Source organism: Lynx rufus, unplaced genomic scaffold (assembly GCF_022079265.1).
Source record: "Lynx rufus isolate CCGP_SWC_20201006 ecotype Redwood Valley unplaced genomic scaffold, mLynRuf1.p SCAF_8, whole genome shotgun sequence".
NCBI classification, from domain to species: Eukaryota; Metazoa; Chordata; class Mammalia; order Carnivora; family Felidae; genus Lynx; species Lynx rufus.
In genome coordinates this window covers 45,710,536-45,732,311 of record NW_025814896.1, presented here as the reverse complement: position 1 = coordinate 45,732,311, position 21,776 = coordinate 45,710,536, and the positions used below count along the sequence as shown (strand labels likewise).

General features: G+C 41.1%; 1 protein-coding gene across 2 annotated transcripts in view; it reads left to right on the top strand.

Annotated features, from left to right (window-relative positions):
- RALGAPA2 (Ral GTPase activating protein catalytic subunit alpha 2) overlaps window positions 1–21,776 on the top strand; it is a 329,438-nt gene that overhangs the window by 16,192 nt on the left and 291,470 nt on the right. For both annotated transcript variants that reach the window (XM_047068562.1, XM_047068561.1), the window contains exons 2-3: window positions 12,840–12,950; window positions 18,145–18,197. In XM_047068562.1, the coding sequence (XP_046924518.1) occupies window positions 12,840–12,950; window positions 18,145–18,197 (164 nt within the window). The remainder of the gene's footprint in view (window positions 1–12,839; window positions 12,951–18,144; window positions 18,198–21,776) is intronic.

The following is a 21,776-nucleotide window of genomic DNA, read 5'->3' as shown; positions in this document are numbered from 1 at the left end:
GCCAGGTCCCGAGACCACTCTGATTGGCTTTACTTGGGTCACGTGCCCATTCCTGTACCAACACTGGGTGAGGGAGATGGAGTACTCTGATTGGCTGGCCTGTATATCATTTGTCCTTTTCCTGAGGACTGAGTCTCATTCTGGCTCATGTATTTCTGAGAATAGTTCTGGAAAGGCATACTGATACATTCCCACAGAAAATAATACTGCTAATATCTCTGCTCATTCCCATGTATGTCACAAGGGCATTGCCTTTTGTGTTAATAATGCTAGATCATTGAGAAAACCTTACATGACATTCTGTAAGTTCTACTTAAGACTATGGGAGTTACAATTGAAGGTTTATCTAATTTGAGGGAAGTAAGGGTTACTGTTGTAATAAATGGATTGACCACGCTTGAGTTCTGTCTGTGTTAGACAGTATACCTTGTTTTTAGGTCATTTCTACAAATAGTTACTGAGGACTTGCTATTTGCCAAATGAAGCTCCAGTTTCATGAGATTCTATTAAGGGAGATGAATAAGAAACAAATAACAAGCAAATGTATGATATAATTGCAAGTAATGATTATAGGAAAATGAAGCTTGATAGGGATGTTTGTCTGTTGGTCTAGACAGCTGGGTCAGGGAAGGCCTCTCTGAAGAGGGGTTTAGAGTCAAGACCTGGGTTAAGCAGGGCATAGCTTGGTGATTATTTCTGGGAATAGTGTTCCAGAAGGAACAGTAATTCCTGGAGAGAATCTGCACACACAGAAAGTGTGCATGCTCCAAGTCATAAATACGCTTGAGAATCTAGTGGAAGTCTATAGAGTTGGAGGAGTTGGGAGTAGGGGAGGAAAGGGCAGGACCAGGTGGGGCTTGTAGGTCTCAGGGAGGACTTATAAGGTAAAATGGGGAGCCCCATGGGAAGTAAGAGCAGGGGTATGACCTGAGTTGACCTTTAAGACCTTTCTTTGTAGAAAGCTTTATTTTCTTTTGGCTCATTTTGTTAGAAGTCCTGTCCTTTGTCCCAATACTGAGCAGTGGCTAGAGACAGAAAAAGGAAGAGGTAAGAAAAAGAAGTGGTGCCGGGGAAGAAAAGTGAGTGGCTGTGGAAGCCATGACAGGGCAGTCCCAGGTTCTGAGGAAGGTAGAGCACACGTGGTCTGTGTCTGGCCTTATTGCAGAAGTGAGTAGTGAGGAGAACACTGCAGCCCATGGGACAGGGAAGCTAGACTGCAGTGGGGCCATGTGATGGGGCCCACACAGCAGCCCAAGCTTGTAACAGTATGGAGGCAGGCTTGCTGTGTTACCCCAAATTCTAGTAAGAGGCACAGAGCAGATACATTAGAGAGTACCCCTGATGTTGACAAAAAATGGAGATCTGCCAGCAGCTGAAAAAGAATGAGCACAGGATAATGCTGATCTGTCAGTATAATATTAGCTTATCTTTATAAATGATTGCCAAGAAAAGCCAGTGGTTGGCTCCATTTCAGGTGCGGGCTAAGTTAGGGCCCCATTTGTACTTTATATTGTGTTTCTTCATGGAAAGGCCTGAGGGAGCCTTGATCTCTAGCTCAGTGTTAATTGAAAACATGTGATTTTTACGAACTGATGTTGCTAGGTGTGCACAAATGGAAATTCTGTTCTGGTAGTTGCTTGTCAGTTCCAGGTTTACACAGAATGAAGAAACATGACTTAATGTATGCTAAGACTACCAGGTCTTAGAAATGAACCTTATCCGGATTTGAAATTTCATCACCTTTTCCATTTGGGGATGTCACACATTTGTTTGTCCCTACTCAGTACAAGTTATTGAGTGGCTGGGCAGAGATAATTTCTTCCTACCTGGCTCTATTATTTTTCTACAGTTTTTGGTAAATGACAGAACCACAGCTTTCCTTAAAGACAGCAAAAGTCCTCAATAACTAGATCATTACAAGGCATTATGTACAATGTATATGTTATTACAGAATAAGTTTCATTACAGAGTTGAGCAGGGGAAATTTAAATTACTTGCAGTTTTTGGGCATTTTGGTCTTGGAAAAGATACTATTTTATATATTGTGTGGGTCTTGAGTGTACTTCAAAGTTGGAAAGTATGACACGTTTGAAGAACATTATGGTCTGGTGTCATGTCTGCTGGGTTGTTCTTTTCTTTTTTTATGGTAAATAGTCAGACTTTGAAAAAGATCTGAAAAAGATCTTTTTCCAAAACATTATGGCAACTTTTCCCCCCCCAAAATAAAAGATAGGTTTATATATTTTTTCCTTTCTCTAATTCCCCACCCCACCCCCACATCCCCTCTCTAGTAACCACAAGTCTGATCTCTTTTTCTATGAATTTGGCTAGTTTTTGTTTTTTTGTTTTTTTGATTCCACATACAAGCAGGATCATTGGATACATTTTTTTCCCTCTGTTTGACTTATTTCATTTAGCATGAAGCCTTCAAGTTCCATCCATGCTGTCATGCATAACTTTTTGGTTATGAAATTTAATGTACTCATTATGAACATTTGAATGATACAGATAAGCAAAAAAATAATCAAAGTATGCAAAAGCTCTTCAGATTCTGCAGTCTCCTGATGACCATTGTTAGAATTTTGGTCAGTATGTTTTCTGTGTTCTCTCTCGCTTATGTGCATCCTTCTCTCTCTGTTTCTCTCTCTCTCTGTGTCTGTCTTGGGTGTGCAACATACATAAACAGTTTTACATGAAGAGTCATTATGCATGGTCTAATCCTAAATTTTGGACTTAAAACTCCTTGGACATTATCCCACATCAGGACGTGAAGACTTAAGTAAGATGGTTCTCTCTGCCCTCATCACCACTTTTCTCCTTCCTTAGTTCTTAGAGGAGAGGTAGAGGTTACCAGCTAGCTCCTGCTTTATCTGTTTTATTTCTGTCTCTAACTCCCTGGTGAATGTAATTTAGGCTAGCCCCAATTCAGATCAAGAAAAGTAAAAGCAGTTTTGCACTGACTTAAAAAGTTTGATGAAACTTGATTCCTACTGAAGGAAAAGATATATTCAAATGTGTGTAAAGCACATTTGGTTAAATAGTGTAATTCATTGGTGTATGTTTATGTTTTATTATGTTGGTACTTCATATCAGTTAAAAACCAAGTCTTAGAATCCTGCAGTTGAGAAACATATGTTAAAATATTTAAATAAAATAGCTCTACTTTTAAAAACTTTAGCACTAGGTAATTGGGGTACATCTTTATACAGAATTACTTTTACACAGGGACTATCAGTCCTGGATAACAAAGTATTAATAGCTTCCTGACTTCTAAGAATTTTGCTTTCTATATCTAGTTTACCTTATGGGTATAAAGGAATGAAAATTATACATCTTAGGAAATGAAGTAGGATGGATATCTTTTCCAGCCTCTTCAATCATACTAATAATTGTTTCCTGTTCAACTGTCAGATTTTATTTCAGTACTTACAAGGATGTTTTTGGATCCAAGTAACAGATGCAAGTAACAGAAAACTCATATATAAATGTAAATGATAAGGAATTTTTTTTTTTCCTCCTGTAAAAGCAGTCCCAAGGCAGAGTGGCCTGAGAGTCAGCTAGTTCATTCAGCAGTTCTGTGGTGTTGACAGTCCAGACTCTCTCTGCCTCCGTGCCTTGCCATCCTTGGTATCCTCAGTGTGGTAGGTTTGTCCTCAAGGTGGCAAAATGTCTGCAGCCATTACAAGCATTGCACCCAAATAGAACAACATCCAGAGGCAGGAAAAAAAGAAATACTTCTTTGTGTCTCTTTAAAAACAATGAATCTTTTCCAGACCTCTCCATCCAAGTGCTCCCCATTTCTTATTGACTAGTGTTGGGTCACAGGCTGGAGCCTAAACATATCACCGGCAAGGGGTATGTTCGCACCATAATTGGCTGAGCAGCATCAAGTCTGGCGTCCTGGGGCCGGGGACAGGCCAGCCTCTCTGAAGGACATGACTTTGTGGGGGAGGATGAGCCCTGAACAAATAGAGGCTCTGTCAGAAAGAGGAAATTGGAAGTGACTGGGATGGGGGGCTGGAGGGAAACCAACAGTGTCACTATAGGCCAATTTTACTTTTCAGGTTAAATGCTATAGAGAACATCTATGGAAGTAAATCATCCATTATAATAAAATTTTGAATACATATATATTTTTAGGGAAGAATTTAAAAAAATTTTTACAGTGTAAGTGGTATATACAACATGGCTGTAACATATATAAGAAACAAAACTATCAGCAAAGCTGAAAGATGAGTTTGTGTCATTTTCTGCAAATGAGAATATGTAGTTTAGGCCCCAGCATGCTTCTAGAAGCTATGCCAGGGTTCTAGTGGCCTTTTCCTTCTCTTGGGCCAGGCTGATGGTGCTTGGGCATAGAAGCACGTGTGTATTTACTGTTGGCCCTGGAGAGGACTCAAAATTGGATTAACAGTGTGAATGGGGTTCGCTTGAATGGTGGAGCAAAAGCCTGGTTGGCTTGGATCCTTTGTTGGGTGACTAGGTTTAAAGTGTTCATTTTATTATTATATATCACAAGTTACATATATATGAAACTTATTCTTTCACATATATTCAGTATTTAAAACAATTTTAAAAATCCTCCTTTTTTATATGTAGCACATGGCCTGTGTTCATATAAATACATTCAGTTGATTTAAGGAGGTCAAAACTGAGACTGGGGTTCTTTTGAGTGAATATGGAAAGGGAAAAGGGGAGGCATGAAGGGTAAATGCAAAGGCTGATTAAAAAGATGGGTTATGGAAACCAAATTAGGGGGAAAAAAAGAAGTGAAGACTTGAGACAGAGAATAGATAGTGACTGCATGGTGGGGTCATTGGGTTCAAGGACCCGGTAGGGTTGAAAAGTTGTTGGAATTAGGTTTCTAGAAGGGGTGAGCAGGATGAGAAGAAATGGCAGGCTGCAGGAGAAAGGACTGAGACGGAGAACCCAGATGTGGGGAGGTGACAAGCAATGAGTGGGTCTAGGCTGTTGGGGGGGGCATGCATAGCCAGAGTCAGACTGGAGGAGAGTCTCATTAGGGGTGAGAAGGTCAGGTATCACCTCTGTAAATGCTGAAATCAGTGCTAGTTACAAGAGAAAGAGTGATCCAGGTTCTGAAATCTTCTGAGAGTGTGCTGGGGTGAGTGGAACAGTCTGTGCAGCTTGGGTGGGTGGGCTAGTTGGTGTGTGGATTGGTTGTGTGAGCAGCAAGGAAGTATCCATGTATGTGAGGGGAAGCACTGCAATGGTCTGGATATTGCAGGGAGGACACTGACCTCATTTTAGGCCAAGTGGTAAGTGGTGGTGGAGGAGAATGGGAGGCTTACCTTATAGTCTGCAGGGAAGCAGACTCCTCAAGGGGCTCCAGGTTTTAGGTAGAGCTAGAACGGAAGGAGACCTTTACAGATGTGGTGGAGGAGGGGTATCTGGTAAGCTTTATTGGATATAGGGAGTATAAAAGCTGTGGTTAGGAAGCTGGGGTGAGATTAGGTGATTCCCAGAGCCATATAGAGGTGACATTCAGAGATGTGGGTCATGTGGGAAGCTTGGATTTCTACAGACATAGATGGAAACCAGGGTGGACTGCCAGAAAGGACATCCCTGGTGTGTGCCTAATCTAATGGTTGTCTTCTTGTTGAGTCTGGTGTCAAGCAGCTTGTGGTGGGGAGGTGGGGAGTAGGGGCTGGGTATTGTATAGGAGCAAGGGTGGGGTGGGGTGGAGTAAGGGTTATTTTCAGTACATTATTGCTTAACTTCTGGATGACTCCAGGAATAATTTTATGTCAAATATGTCCAGTGATGTTTATACCTAAAAGTGGATGTGGATTGAAAACATGGCACTTGAGAGAGTTTTTCTGAAATTTGAACTCTCTATGGCATTAGAAAAAGTATGCTTGCAGATGGACTTTGATCTTTTAGTTCTCAAGACATTGCAGAACTTCTAGAAATAACTTCGCCTGGTGGGGTGTGGGGCGAGTGGGGTGTCAGGCCAGGTGTCCTTACTTGCAAGCTGACTTTGGGGGATGTCTAGGCCCAACTGCCAACTCATCCTTTTCCACCAGACTTTTCACATCACGTCCTTGACCAGATCTTGTTTCAGAGTCCTGAAGCACTGGAGCTGAAACTTTCATCTGCGATGTGATTTAGCATTTCATTCACACCAGGATTTTGTATTTGTATATAATCAGTATAAGGGATATTTTTAGGTCCGTAAATAGATGCATTTTTTAGATGTGTGTTTCTCTATAATAATAATGATGAAAGCATTAATTTACCATTGAGGCACAGTCAGCATACCTGCTGTCTTATGACCTGATTACTTGCTGAGTCTTGAAAGGGCTTCATTGTGTAGATTTTACCTCCTTATGAGGTACGAAGCTCCAGGTCATTTACCTGCCCTTGGCATAGTACTGCATACACAGGAGGTTCTAAAACCTACTTGCTAATGTCAGGAAAAAGAGTCCCTGCCTGCATCCTGGTTAGCATAGATTACTGTTGACAGAAGTTTGTTATCAGTGGGGCAGCCTCTGTTATTTAGTTCCATTTTTTATTGCTTTTTCTTCTTTAATGGAAGTGAAGATGTGTTATACTTGGAGGCATCTCTTCATGGGCTTGCTGGCCCTCATGGCCAGTGAAGCTGCTTGGTGATGAATTTCTTCCTCCCCATCAACATTTTCATGATAATGTTGAATAACAGCCCATCCCAAACCTCACGGTTTACATGGGCCCTATGGCAACACGTGTCTATTTCTCTTCCTCACCCAACTGCATTGTCTGGCTCTGCCTCTGGCTGCTGGTTGCTTGGTGTTGGTTCCACTGTGGGGTCGGTCCAGCTCTGCTCCATGAACTTCCTCTGGCCCCTTGACCAGAGGCCACCTGAGGTTCTCTAGCCACCACCGGGTCATATTTCTAATGACTGGTTGGCCAAAGCAAGTCAGGAAATCAGCCCCAAATCATTGTGAGTGTGCACCATCCAAAGGTGTGGATTCAGGTAAGGAATAATTTGTGGCATTTTTACAAACTACCACAAGAAGGAAAGAGGACAGGGACCAAGGCAGTTGAGCCTTTAAGTAACAGTGCAACACTAATGACATTTATCCTTGGTCGGTGTTTTCTATCTTGCATCTGACTAGTTTATTTTCCTTGTTCTCAGTTTCTAAATTATGTTTATTTAAGTTGTGAAGTTCACCTTGAATTTTTATTTCCCCTTTGGCTGTATCACAGTCTGTAATCTTGAGCATCATGCTTTCAGTGCCATTGTCTAGGGAATTTGAGTAACGTGGTAAATGATACCATCTTCCTCTGCACTTGGATGTGTAGGCAGGACTTGGAAGACTCTTAGTTCTGGGAGGGGGCACTGGAGGGACGGAGGAGTAGGAAGCACTGGGCGGGGGGGGGGGGTCATTCCTTCCTAGGGAGGAACTGAACTGAGCTCCTTGTTCCATTTGAGGGTTTCCATAGGGGCTCCCAAGTGGGATAACGATCTTTTCCCCTTCCTTTGGTCTGCTGAAGCAGGTTTTTGTGAGGCTCTATTATGATCCTGTCAATTAAAAAGTAGTAGAAATGGTATTGAAAAGGATTATATGTGGAAGGAAATAGAGGGATAATCCCATTGGTTTCATAGGTTTGTTTATGGGTAGTGCTTATTGCTGTATTGGAATCAAGTGCCATTTAATAAGGGCCAGTCTCATTAAGTGTATGAGTTTCATGAGTCATTGAGTTTTATGGCTTCACAGGTAAATGAAGCTGGTTATTCCCACCTAGTGAGATAGCCTTTGTCAGGAGCTAAGTAATTGTAAAACAATTAACATTTATATAATGCCAACTGACACTCTGACATGCCCATTTTATCACCACAGCAGTCCTGTGATATAGGAACCATTGTTGACCCCATTTCTGAGATTGAAATTGAGGCAGAGAGTGCTTAATAACTTATCCAAGGTCCTATAGCTTCTGGACTTTACCCAGGCAGTCTGCTCTGGAGGTTTTTGACCTCAACCTTTGCTATTGCCTTTCAGCTAGATAGGGAGAAAGAATTGTCAACAAGAGGTTTTAGCTGGACAGAGGAGTGGGAGGGGGTAGCTTTTGGTATGGATTATAGAAGAATACTTTTGGGATAAAATGAGAAAATAATAGAAACAGTTTATTGGCTCTTGGTTGGTTGCAAAGGAGAATGAGAAATTAAGGATTTCTTTAAAAATTCAGAAATGACCCCTCTAGCTCTGTAAAGCTGTCTGCTGCTTGCCTCTCTGTGTTTAGTCTGAACATACTTCCCTGAGCTTTGTTGTTATTGTTAGGCCGTGTGCTCATGTCTGTGCCAAAGACACTGTAAATCATCACCTCAAAAGCACACTACCACCTGAGCTCTATAGTTCAGCACCCTTCCTTACTGGTCACCCGAAGTGCTGTGGCTCCTTCTTGGGGAAATTGGCTGTTCCCATTTTCAGTGCTACTCACTCCCATTATTTCTCACCTGTCTGCTTATCTTCCTGCTCTTTTTTATCTGGCTCTCCTGCAAATCCCCAAGGTGATGATTATTTTTATACATTCCTGACCTGATTTCTAGTTTTAATTTATTCCCTCTTGTCTCTGAGGCCTCTGTGTGGTTCAGATTGGAGTTGGAAGGCCTGGACAGGAGTTCTGCCCACATCCCTGATTGGCTGTGTTACCTTGGGCAGGTTATGTAAGATCCAGAGCCTGTGGTTTCTTTATCTTGATCACACCTGCCCCATCTACCTCACAGGGTTATGGGTGAGGGTCAAATAAACGAAATTCTTTAAAGTGTCTTTTAAAGCGTGAATATATAGCATTATTAATATTCTCAACCTCCTCAAGTGGCCTTGTCCACTCCCTGCTTTGATGCTCTTCATTAGCTTTGGTCATGCTGCCTTTTGCATTACTTGTTTGTTTACTTCTGTACCCTTGAGAGCCCTGCATCTTACTCTCTTTGAATTTCCTAGCACTTGTCTCAAGGCTGGTCGGCCTGGGTACCGGCTCAGTAATGTTTGAATGAATGGGTAAAGAATGAATGTCTGTCTAATGGATGTTTCTGGTCATAGTTGTTTTTTTTTGTTGTTGTTGTTGTTGTTGTTCATTTATTTTTTCTGAACAAAGTCTTTCTCCTTCTCTCTATGCTTCTTGGAGTTGGTCGTATTGAAAAGCAGCCCTTCCTTGAGGCACCTGGGTGGCTCAGTCAGTTCTGCATCCAACTCTTGGTTTTGGCTCAGGTCTTGATCTCATGGTTTGTGGGTTTGAGTCCCATGTCAGACTCCGTGCTGACAGTGGGGAGCCTGGTTGGGATTCTCTCTCTGCCCCTCCCCTGCTCGTGTGATCTCTCTCTCTCTCTCAAAATACATAAATAAACTTTAAAAATATAGCCCTTTCTTGTGTTCCTTTTTGCAGGATGCTAAATTCCAGTACCTGTGGTTTCCTTCTCCAAGATCTAGGCTTACTTTATAAATACTCATCTGATGAGTCTTGCTTTTTAACAATAAGACAAGTAAATTCTTCTAGCTATTGGATTAGAGATATAACATATTTAGTGCTTATTTTTTTTTTAGTTATTTAACAAATATGTATTGAGTACCTTCTGGGTCCCAAGCTCAATTCCTGGGGCTGGAACTAGAGCGATGAACAAATCAAATGGGATTCCTGCCCTTATTCAGCTTACATTCTAGTTGAGTGCCAGTCAGTGAAGAAGTAAATGAATAAATGAGATAATTTCAACTAATCTTAAGTGCTGTAGTGGGGGGAATCGTGTGAAGAGGACTCCCAGGCCAATGAGGAGTCCTCACACACATAAATAAAACTGAATATGTTATAGATGTAATGCTCTTAGTTTCCTTGTGTATCAAGTTACCTTAAAGGTATCTAATGGTCTTGATAGTGAGTACTTCAAGTGATGATGAATGGCTGAGGAGGAAGGTGGCTATTATCTGGACTTTTGGCTTCATGAGAGGATCTCAGTCTGTATGAGTGTTCCTCAACCTTGACTAGGACCCTCTTTATTCAGGTTGCTCTATTTGAGTATCTCTGATAGACCAAGGGGGACCCAGGAAAGATGAGGGAGTCATCGATCCCAGTACCTTGCTGTGCCACCTTGCTGCGCCACCTTGCTGCATTAGTGCACTCCCATCCTCAATGCCAGGGTAACAGCTCACTTGCTAATGGCATTCTGTGTCTGAGGCCCCTTCACTGGTGAGTAGTCAGGCATCTATCCATTGCAGAACTTGGGAAGGAAGAAGGCATGGTGATAAGATGACATGTGAAGAATGACATGTGGGGCATTTGCAGATTTCTTTGAAGAGGTAATGTATGATCCCAGTTCTGAAGGATGGGAGTGAATGAACCATATAGAGATCTGGGTGGGGGGGCAGTGCAGACTAGAGGTTCCCCAAATGGAGAACATGTTTGACAAGTTTAAGGGATAGAAAGAAGCCTCTGTGGCTGGAGTGTAGGGTGTGAAGGACAGAGTGGTGTGAAATGAAGTTGGCATTGAATGGAGGAAACCATGCAGGGCCCTATAGGCCATGGTCAAGAGTTTGGATTTTATTAAGTACGATTGGACACTACTGGGAGGTTTTGAGCAAAGGAATGGCCTGGTTTGATTTACATTGTTAAGTTTTTCTGCTGACTGCATGGTGGAGGATGGACTGTGGAGGGGAAAAGTGGAAGCCAGACTCTGGGCAGAGGGCATGTTGCAGGTAGGCGAGGATTCGTGGTGACATAAACTAGTCAGGGCCGTGAAGGGCGAGAAGTGCCCAGGGCTGGCGCATGACAGAGGTGGAGCTGACACACCGGAGATGTGCTGTGAAGAGTGAGAAGGACCTGGATGACAAGCAGCTGGGTGGGTGGTGGGGCCTGAGGGAGGAACAGAATTTGAGGGGAGAACAATACTTTTATTTGGACATGTTTGATTTCAGGAGCCTTGTAGACCCTCATGTGGAGAAACCCAGCTGGCAGCAGGCTTGGAGGGCAGAGCTTGCAGGGTGAAATCTGGAGTCCTCAGCACAGGGGTGAAACCTCTCTCTTGATAGTACCAGGATTTAAAAGTGGGTTAGGCCATTCCTTTCCTGTAGGCATATGATATAATGGTTTACATGTTATGGTCATTATCCTATCATTGTATGTTATAGGCTATTTCTTTTATTTAACTCATTCAAGAAAATATTGAACTAAATAAATATGGTGCTATATGTAGGGGACATAGTGATGCGTGGGATGGACTGGGGGTCTGTAGATTTGGTAGTATTTCTAACAGAAAAGACAGATCATTCCTTCAAAATAAAGTCAAGAATTCCATCAGGAGGGATTCCATCAGGAATTAAGTAGAGTATATGTTTTATGACTTGGGGAGAACCAGCCTGTGGGGCAATAGCAGAGGCACTGACCTAGTCTCCAGGTGGGCTCAGGATGTTTCAGCTACCAGTGAGTGCTAATAGGAGCTGGCGGGTGAGGTGTGCTTCAGAGGGAACAGTTAGTGGTGGGTCGGCCAGCAGTTTGTATTGGAGCGAAAATGAACAGAATCCTTTCTGGGAATTGCACATTCTGTGGAAGGTACTCAAGGGTTCCTTGGCAAGATTATGTCATGTATAAGAATGATCATACTAGTGTCATTGCTACTGCTTTCACATAGGTAACTTTGTTAGTTACTAGGAACTTCCACTGCTCTGTGCTATTGGGGGGGGGGCAGAAAATACAGTATGAAATTGACAGCTCATATGACTTTACAAACACCTTATGTGCATGATTTTGAAGAACTATATCAGAATTATGTAGTTATCTGAGTACAACAACTCCTTAGATTCACCAGCATTAGTGCTAAATTTATAGAACTTAAACATCGTAATGGATGTGTTCACATATATTCACAGTATTAGGACCCCAAAAGGAACTGAATCCACTTTGTTGTAGATTGAATAGCAATCTTGGATAATCCTTGCAGAATTTAAAGAAGCTGTTTTTAATTTTCCCAAGATTTACTGGTGTATTCTTCCCAAGAGCTAACACTTTGTTCAGGACCCTGTGGTAAATGGCACAAGAACCTTGTTTGCCAAGGAAAACATACACAGGTGTGTCGACAGCGGATCACTGCTCTGACCAGAGTTGGGAGGCACAGTTGGGCCTCCGGAAGAAGTGGCTCGGTTGCTGCTGTCGTGTCATTGGGCTAAGCTCCCTGCATAACCTTCCTATATAGCTGCAGTCCCTGGTTTAGCAGAACTAGTGCAACAGGGAAAAACACTGCTAAGGGAAACTCTAGGAACACATGGTGGGTCTCCCTGTGTCCAAGCGGGAGTGGAATGGGTCACCTGGGAGTGAGAGAGAAGGCTGCAACCAGTGGCCCAAGTGGAAGTGTGCTGGGGAACATCTGCTAGTTCTCCTGAGCTGCTCTCAGGTCAGTGGGGATGGAGGAGAAACTGGCCCATGTTGGACTCTGGCAGCAAAATTGTTTTTCACATGTACAAACTCATCCCTCTTTATGGCCTATGTCAAAAGCCACGTCCTCTGTATGAACTATTATTCCTTACCCTCAACATGAAGGAATCTTGTTCCTCTCCAGACCTGCACTCATCGCTGGCCTTCTAGCTGGTCTGTGAGTGCAGTGCCGCTATGGCTCTGATGCCCTTGAATCAATCTCCTGCAAGGGTCTGTGTGTGGGGGAGGGGCCCCAGACCTATTAAGGTCTCTTAGTGGAGAACAAATGGATAGGGATACTATTTTCGTTGTTCTGTTTTGTCTCATAGGGGAATAAAGCTAGTTTTTACTGTCCTTCATTTCTGAAAAGGTTGTTTGTGAGATCTGATAGTTGTATAAGGTTATCGTCATAACCTTTCCTTGTGGAAACTTTTTCTTTTCAGATAATGTGGATGCAAGTGATCTTAAGCAGTTTTTTGAGACCAACTATTCTCAGATATATTTCATCTTCTATGAAAATTTTATAACACTGGAAAATAGTTTGAAATTAAAAGGTAAGCATTTCTACCAAACAATTTTTTTATATACAAAGTTTTTTGTTGTTGTTGTTAATGTCCATAAAGTGTAAAAGGTTGTATGTGTCGTGAGCCACAAGTTGGTGGGAGATTGCAGTGGTTAGCATCTTTGTTTCCCTTGAGCTTTCACTTATGCAGCTGTTATTTGAACAACAGATGACTAAAGGGAAAATGGAAGAAGTAACCCACAGAAGTCATGAGTTCCACAGGAATAATTTACTTAAAAAGAAAAAATAAAAGTAATATGTGCACATTATAAAAAAATTCAGATTCCATTAAAGGGTTTGAAATGAAAATTGAACCATATGTTTTTCCTAGACCCCCAGTCCTGCTCTGCATGCAACCACTATTAAAAGTTTCATGTATTTCTTTCTGTATATGTTATTAATGTGTTATATCGGTTTATGGCTATACCAATATCTACTTACATAAAATATTCTTTGAAAAACCAAGCCAATAAAGTCACACTTTACAATCCACTCTCTATTTAGGCGACAGGATAGTGTAGTCTGGGGATCCAGCCTGGGTTTGGATCCTGGCCCTACCTTTCCAGCTGTTTCTCCTTGGGCAACCTCCCTCTGACTCAGCTTACTTCCTATCAGCACTGAACAGGTTAACATGTATCTGGGATTTCAGGACAGAGTGTGACACATAGTATATGCTCAGTAAGTGTTGGCTGCCATCATCACCTTGTTTATTTTCATGTATTTTGGAAATCCTTACATGTTAACACCCTTATGGCTACCTCAGTTTCATTTATTTATTAAACAAGTGTTTTTTTATTTGAATATAGCTGACACACATTATATTAGTTTCAGGTGTATACATTGTGCTAGGTTCACCACAAGTGTAGCTACTACCTGCCACCGTGCAGCACTGTTAATAGTACCAGTGACTGTATTCATTATGCTATGCCTTTCATCCCTGTGACTTACTCATTCCACACCCGGAAGCCTGTACCTCCCACTTCCCTTCACCAATTTTGCACATCTCTCCCTCCACCACCTCCCCTCTTGCAACCATCAGTTTGTTCTCTGCATTTATAGTTTGATACTGCTTTTTATTTGCTTGTTTACTCATTTGTTCTGTTTTTTAGATTCCACATATGAGTGAAATCATACGGTGTTTGTCTTTCTCTGTCTGACTTACTTTGCTAAGCATTATACTCTCTAGATACATCCATGTTGTTGCAAAATATATACACACACACACACACACCACTGCATCCTCTTTTGATGGACACTTGCGTTGCTTCCATACCTTAGCTATTGTAAGTAATACTGCAGTAGGCATAGGGGTACATATATGCTTTCAGAATGTTGAGTCTGGTTTGTAAGCTTCCATGACAGCAGTGGGAACCCTGGAGAGAAGCCAGGTTTGGGAAGGAGGAGGATGAGTGTAGCTTTGGGAAGTCTCAGTTGAGGTGCCAGGTGTTGGTTCTGGCTGGACAGTAAAAATATAGGGACTGGAGCTTAGGAGAAGAGGGGGCAATCATGCTGTTGCCAAGGAAGAAATTCTTTGCAGAGAAAGTGACAATCAGGGATTTGGGGTAATCCATTCTTTCATTGAGCAGATAAAGAGGAAAGATAAAGTAGTGTGTGGGCTGGGAAGGGGGTTGGGTGCCAGGAAAGTGTTTTGTCATGGAAGCGCAGAGAAAAGAGAATTTCAGGGAATGAAATGTCAGCAATGTCTGACGATGCAAAAAGTTGAGCAGTAGGACTAGGAAGTGGCCATGCATCGAGGAGGTTGTCCCTGAGTGCTGAAAGAAAGGTCTAGGTGAGTAGTGGGATCAGAAGCCAGATGGGGAGAAATGGAGTAACAGGGTGAGATAGTGAAGGCTATGCACAAGAATACCCTTTTAGAAGGGTTTACTTCATCTGTTTGATGATGAAGACAGGATCGTATCTCAAGGAGTAGCTTGGTCATGGTACGGTTTTGAAGGATGCACTTGTCTGTTCGCAGGCTGACAAGAGGGAGATAACTGATGACAGGGTATTGGGGGACGTGTGTTGAGACAGGGTCAGGTATACAGAAGAGGACGCAGAGAGGAGTGTATAGATGCCCTGACTGCTTCTGTAAAACCTGAGGCAGATGTTAGGCACAGAGGGGAAGGAATGTGGGACAATGCATTGTGGTTGTCTCTGACATATAGCAGATGCCTCAGAGTTTTACAGAATGCTCCAGGTTCTGGAAGGTCAACAAATCAAATATGGGCATGTGTCCCAGGATGCCAACAGGTAGTTTTATATTTTGTTTTTCAATGAATTGCTCAGTTTTTTCCCCTGTGATTTACAAATTGATATAAATCTTGAGCTTAATTTTTTTCCAAATTGGTAGATATTTCAAATATGAAACGATTTGATTTTTAACTTGTTTTCCAGTTTTGCTCTACTTAACTTTTTTTTGCCGTTGTGTGGAGGAGAAAAGTGTGATATTATGGGTAATCAAAACACCAAAGAGGGGCGCCTGGGTGGCTTGGTCGGTTGGGCGTCCGACTTCGGCTCAGGTCATGATCTCACGGTCCGTGAGTTCGAGCCCTGCGTTGGGCTCTGTGCTGACAGCTCAGAGCCTGGAGTCTGTTTCAGATTCTGTGTCTCCCTCTCTCTCTGCTCCTCCCCAGTTCATGCTCTGTCTCTCTCTGTCTCAAAAATAAATAAAAGTTAAAAAAAATTAAAAAAAAACACCAAAGAAAAATATTAAAATCTCTTACCTTAAAAAAAGCACTACAACCAAAAAGCCCCACTTTATTTTTTTAATGTTTATTTTTGAGAGAGCGAGCAAGAGACAGAGCACAAGTGGGGGAGGGGCAGAAAGAGAGGGAGACACAGAATCTGAAGCAGGCTCCAGGATCTGAGCTGTTAGCACAGAGCCCGATGCAGGGCTCGAACTCACAAACCATGAGATCATGCCCTCAGCTGAAGTCAGACGACTGAGCCACCCAGGCACCCCAAGCCCCATTTTAAAGGCTCCTCTGTGCCTCCTTTTCCCCCTTTTGCTTTCTTTGTCCTTTTAGAAAAATCTCATTGCTCAAGACTGTATCAGTTAGTTTGTGCTGCATAACAAATTACATTATAAACCATCCCAAGACTAAGTGCTTTAAAATGACTCATTTAGCTTATAATTTTCTGTGTTTGTTGAGCAGTTCTTCACGTTTAGGCTGGCTCATGCCTCTTAACATCAGCTAGTAGTGGATGGCCTCATTTACATGTCTTGTAGTTGGCAAGCTATTGACCAGGGCATCTTAGTTCTCCTCCATGTTAGCAGGCTATCTTGAGCTCTTTACATGCTGGCCTTAGGATTGTAAGCTCAGCAAGTGCAAAAGGCTTTTTAAGGTTGTACTTGCTACCTCCCAGTTGCTAATGTCACATTGGCCAGAGCAAGCTATGTGGCATCTCAGGTGCAACATATAGAGAAATAGGTATCTCTTGATAGGAGAGGAAAAACTTCATTCTTGCAGTCTACTACAAAGAATCATAGTAAAGAACCAATAAAAATAGGGTGAGATTTTGCAGTTTCTTGCTGTTAATACAATCTGTGTTTTGATTGGAGTACTAGGAAGAAAGTATACCAAAACAACAGAATGAAGGAAGTTGTTTGCTATAAATGATGAAATCATCTTGTGATAACCAGCCTTCCAGTTATTCAGGCCAAAACCTGAGTTTATTGGCTCTACCTTCAAAATACATCCAGAATCATTGGCTTTTTCTCACTGCCTGGGCTGGTAATGCCAGTGTTCCCATTATGCTCACCTGGATTATTGCATGCCCCAGAAATGGTGTTTCCCTTTCCACCTTTGCACCCTGCACCCCCTTGAGAGTCTGTTTGGAAGAGCAGCTGGAATGACACTTTAAAAATGGGTCAGATCATGACTCAGCACTCTGAACCCTTAAATGGCTTCTCAATTCTGGAAGTCATTACAGTGGCCTCAGACCCTACCTGCCTGCCTTTATCCTACTGCTTTCTAACCTCACCTGATGCAGTTCTCCCCCTTCACTCCAGACATAAGGGCCTTCTTACTGTTTCCTGACCATGCCATACTTGTTCAGACATAAGGACTTTGCATTGTCCAGTCCCTCTGCCTGGAACACATTTCTCCCAAATTTCCATATGGCTTGTTTGCTTACCTCCAGATTTCCATGTGGCTTCTTCCCTTTCTTCTTTCAGATTTTTGCTCAGATGTCATCTTATCAGCACCATGTTCCCTGACTTCCCTAGTCAAAATTGCATACCATGTCTTTTGACATTCCCATCTGCCTTCCCTCTTATTTTTTTGGATTTGTTGGATGCCTCCTCCTGTCAGAATGTAAGCTTCCTCAGGGCAAGGATTGTCGTGTTCTGTTCACCTGCATCCTCAGGTCCTGGAAGAATCCTGAGAATGACATAGAGCCATTCTTTAGTATTTGTTCAATGAATGAATAGTATCTTACTTCACAGAGCTGTGGGGATTCAGTTACCTCAGGGGTCCACAACTTACAGCTCAGTGCCTGTTTTTATAAATAATTTTTTGGATACAGCCATACCCAGTTCATTCATGTGTTATCCATGGCTCTTTTTGCCCCATCATGGCAGAGTTGAATGCTTGCAAGACAGGTTGCAAAGCCTAAAATATTTACTATCAGCCCTTTACAGAAACAGTTTTCCAAGTTAGATGCTGAATGCCAAACACTTAGCACAGGGCTCACTACTTAGAGACTGGGCAATAAATGGAAACTGCTGCTATAGGTTTTTAGTTTTGATTATTTAGTTATTATCAAGAGGACAGTGTGCAATTGCCTAAAGAGATACATGACTTTTTATAGTTATGACTTCTCTATGCCCCTTCATATAAAAAAATGAGAATTCTTTCTTTGCTTTTGCTGTGTAGTCCATCATAACTTGAACTCAGAAGTAACTAATTGAGAAATGAATAAATTGCCTTCCATGGGTTGATAGTGACCTAGAAAATATGGAAGCTGTGTTTAAACAGTTAGCGAGGAGAAACTCTGCTAGATGTGGGCTCGGGTGGTCTGGCTTGGTGTCTGTCTACATGCCTGATGTGGGTTCCACACTGCCTCCTTGTAGTTTTTGAATAAATGAATGTATGTTGAAGTTTAAATGTTTTTAAGGTAACATAATTTTTAATATCCTAAAATTTATACATTGTCATGATAACTAATTTTTTTATGTATTCCAGGGAATAATAAGTCACAAAGGGAGGAGCTGGACTCCATCCTCTTTCTTTTTGAAGTAAGTTTTTGTTAATTCATTTAGCTTTTAAGATTTTTGCTGAAAATATGATATTGTAGATCTTAATTTCATTTGAAGACATGAAAAAGTGATGGGCATGTATTTCTTTCCTTCCTCTTTTACAAACATTGCTGTAAAGAATTTTTTTTTTGGAAACGTGAGAGAATTTTTCCTATATGGTTACCTAGATGTGAAATTATTAGATAGAAATGTATACACATTTCAAATACTGATATTGTCAAATTGCTTTTCAAAAAGTCATGTAAAGTTATATGTAAACTTATGTTGAAGTCATGTGTGTGTTTCCCCAGCCAACACTGGTGATAGTTTTTTTTAAATATACGCAAACTGACATGCAAAAACTTATTCTTTTTAATATATTTTTCTGACCACTAGTGAGATTGCAATGTTTGTATGTGTCTGTGTGTCAATGTGTGTTGATCATATATTCTTTTTTTTTTTTTTAAGTTTGTTTATTTTTGGGAGAGAGAGAGAGTGCACACCAGCTGAGGAGGGGCAGAGAGAGGGAGAGAGAATCCCAAGTAGGTTCCGTGCTGTCAAGCACAGAGCTGGACGTGGGGCTTGATCTCACAAACCATGACCTGGGCTGAAATCATGGTTGGATATTTAACAAACTGAGCCACCCAGGCACCCTGGATCATATATTCTTTTAAAAGTTGAAACAATATTTGGGTGTAGTTCTTGACCTATTAAGCTTAAAATCATTCTTGTCTACATGTATTCGACAAGTGGCTAGGTTACTGATAACTTGGGACCTATACTAGAAAAAAATTGTAAGCACATGTAACCTAAGCACATGTCTCTTCAAATCATGAATAATTTCTAGATAACCAACAATTAACTTTCAGAAACATGTGCTTAGCTTGGTGTGAGGTCAACTTTATGACTCTAAAGGACATATTTGTTGCAGAGCTGGCTGGAGGGGGAGGCCAGGGGAGAAGGCTTCCATGGACTTTTTGGGTTTGTGGATTTATGAAATAAAACAGATCTGAAAACCTTTCCCACCCAGTATTTGGCTTGTGACTGGCAGTCAGTAACTGTGGTTCCTCATTCTCTCCTTTAAGGGCTGTACTCCTTCCCCAGAGTAATAATAACTGCATTTTATGTATTTTCTGTCATAACCCTCCTGTGAATGAAACCTGTGCAGAGGAGTTTTTTTAACAGGAGCTTTGATTAAGTATGTCACTTAAATATGTATTTACTGACCATCATTTGTTTGAACTATTCCGTTAATTATCTTATACATGTAGCATTTGATATATTTACTAAAACATCTATAACATAAATGCAAGTTTTGAAGCATGGCGATAAAGCTCATTCTCTTGACTCCCTCACCCTCCAACATTTTAAGAAGTAGAAGGTACTTGGGTGCTTCTCCTTGATCCTGTTCTTTCTCTGCTCTGGAGGCAGCCGCTCCCTTGCATTATGCTTTTCCCTTTCTTTTTTGAAAATGGTTTTACCACAAGTATTTGTATCCCTAAACAATGCATTGTGTTTTGTTTGGTTTTGAGTGTAATAAAAATGGTCTCACATGGGACATAATCATCTGTGGCTTGCCTTTTACACTCAGCATTATTTCTGAGATTTATCCATGTTTTTGAACTTTGTTCAAGTTCATTCCATTCCCACTGCTGGATTAAGTGAACATGCATGATTTATTTAATTTCAACATTTTGTTTACAGATTTTTTTTTTTGTTGTTTTCTTGGTGGACTGTCTGGTTGTGAATAATGACAAGCTTGCCAGTTAGTCTGTTTTCTTGTCTTACGGTGCCAACCCAGCCCTCCAGTCCCTTGGTAAATAGACATGATAAAGATGGTCATCCTGCTTCTCATTCAAAGAGAGTTTTATTAATGTTTCATTATTCAGGACAATGTTTTCTTTAAAGTTTTGGTAGATAACTCTTTATCAGATTAAGTTCACTTCTATTTTTTTTTTTTCTGCATTCACTGAGATAACCATGTGATGATCCTTCATGAATATTAATGTAGTAAATTGCAGTTCTGAATTTGGGGGAGGCTCATACTTTGTTGCCATTTTTGGATCTATGTTCAAAACTTGAGGTTGGCCTAAATTTCCTTTTCCTCACATTGTTTTTGAATGATCCTATAGAACCTGGTGTCAAGTATTTCTTTTTCTGTTATATAAAATAGTTTGCATAAGATTGGAATGATGTGCTCCTGGAATGTTTTTTAGTCTTTCCTGTAACAACCATCTGAAACTGGTGCTTTTTTGTTTTGTTTTTAGTGGGAAGATTTTAACCACTCGTTCAGTTTCTTTAATCATTTTAGGATTTTTCAGGTTTTCTATTTTTTCTTGATTCAGGTTTGGCAAATTATATATATTTTTTAAGAATTTGAGAAATTCTAGGGGCGCCTCAGTGGCTCAGTCAGTTAAGCATGTGACTTTGGCTCAGGTCATGATCTCATGGTTCATGGGTTCAAACCCCACATCAGGCTCTGTGCTGGCATCCTGAGCCTGCTTGGGATTCTCTTTTTCCCTGTCTCTCTGCCCCTCCCCTGCTTGCACTCTCTCTCTCTCTCAAAATAACTAAGTAAGCTTTAAAAAAAGAATTTGAGGAATTCTAAGAATTTCTGATCACCAGAGTTTTAAAATTTATTAGTGTGACCCTTCTTTTGAGGGTCATAATTCTTTCAATTTTATCTACTCCGTATTGATCTTCATTGTCTTCGGTTGTTAGGTATTTTAGACACAGTATTAGCAGTAGCGACAAATAAAAGTACTTGTGTCACCCTTTACAGATACCATTTTGTTAGCTTCTGGTTACCATTGCAGCAGCCTTAAACTCTGTTCCCTGTCTACTTGTTGCTTTAAATGCCTTTTCTCTCTGGCTTCTCTTAAAGTCTTTTTCTTAGTCTTTGGTGTCCTGCAGCTTCGCCACAGAATGTCTACTGGAAGATCTCTTGTCTTGCTTGGTGTCTGTGTGTTTCCTCTATTTCCGGATTCAGATCGTGTATCATTTCTGTAAAATAGCTGCTGTCTCTGATCAAATGTTGACTCTTTTCTGTCCTCCTGGTGTACTTCCCAGGATTCTTATTTAAAACTCTTGCTCTCTCCTCCATGCATCTCCAGCATGCTTTCACCCTCTTTCCCAGCCTCCTTGTGCTGCATTCCAGGGAGTTTCTTGGTCTCATCTGCTGCTGAACCATTCTATTGTGTTTTAAATCACAATTTTTTTTTTCATGTTTTTAACTTAAGTTTGGTGCTCATGTGTGGCTGGTTGCTTTTGATAGACTTTTGATTCTTGTTCCTTTCTAGACCTCTTTTGTTTTCTTGAACATTTAACAATGTAACATTTCATATTCTGTATCTGATCATTCCAATATTTAAAGTCTTCAGTTGTCTAAATCTGCTATCTCTCAACATGGCTTCTTTTCTTGCATACTTTTGTGGTAGGATTTTGAAATCAGATTTAATTGAACAATTTAATCTGTTTCAAGCCTGTGTTTTTCTGGAAGGTTTATTTTTCTTTTGCCAGGAGGCTGGGAGTGTTCTTGGTTGGGACCACTTTGGCTCCATTTGAGGATCCTGGTTTATA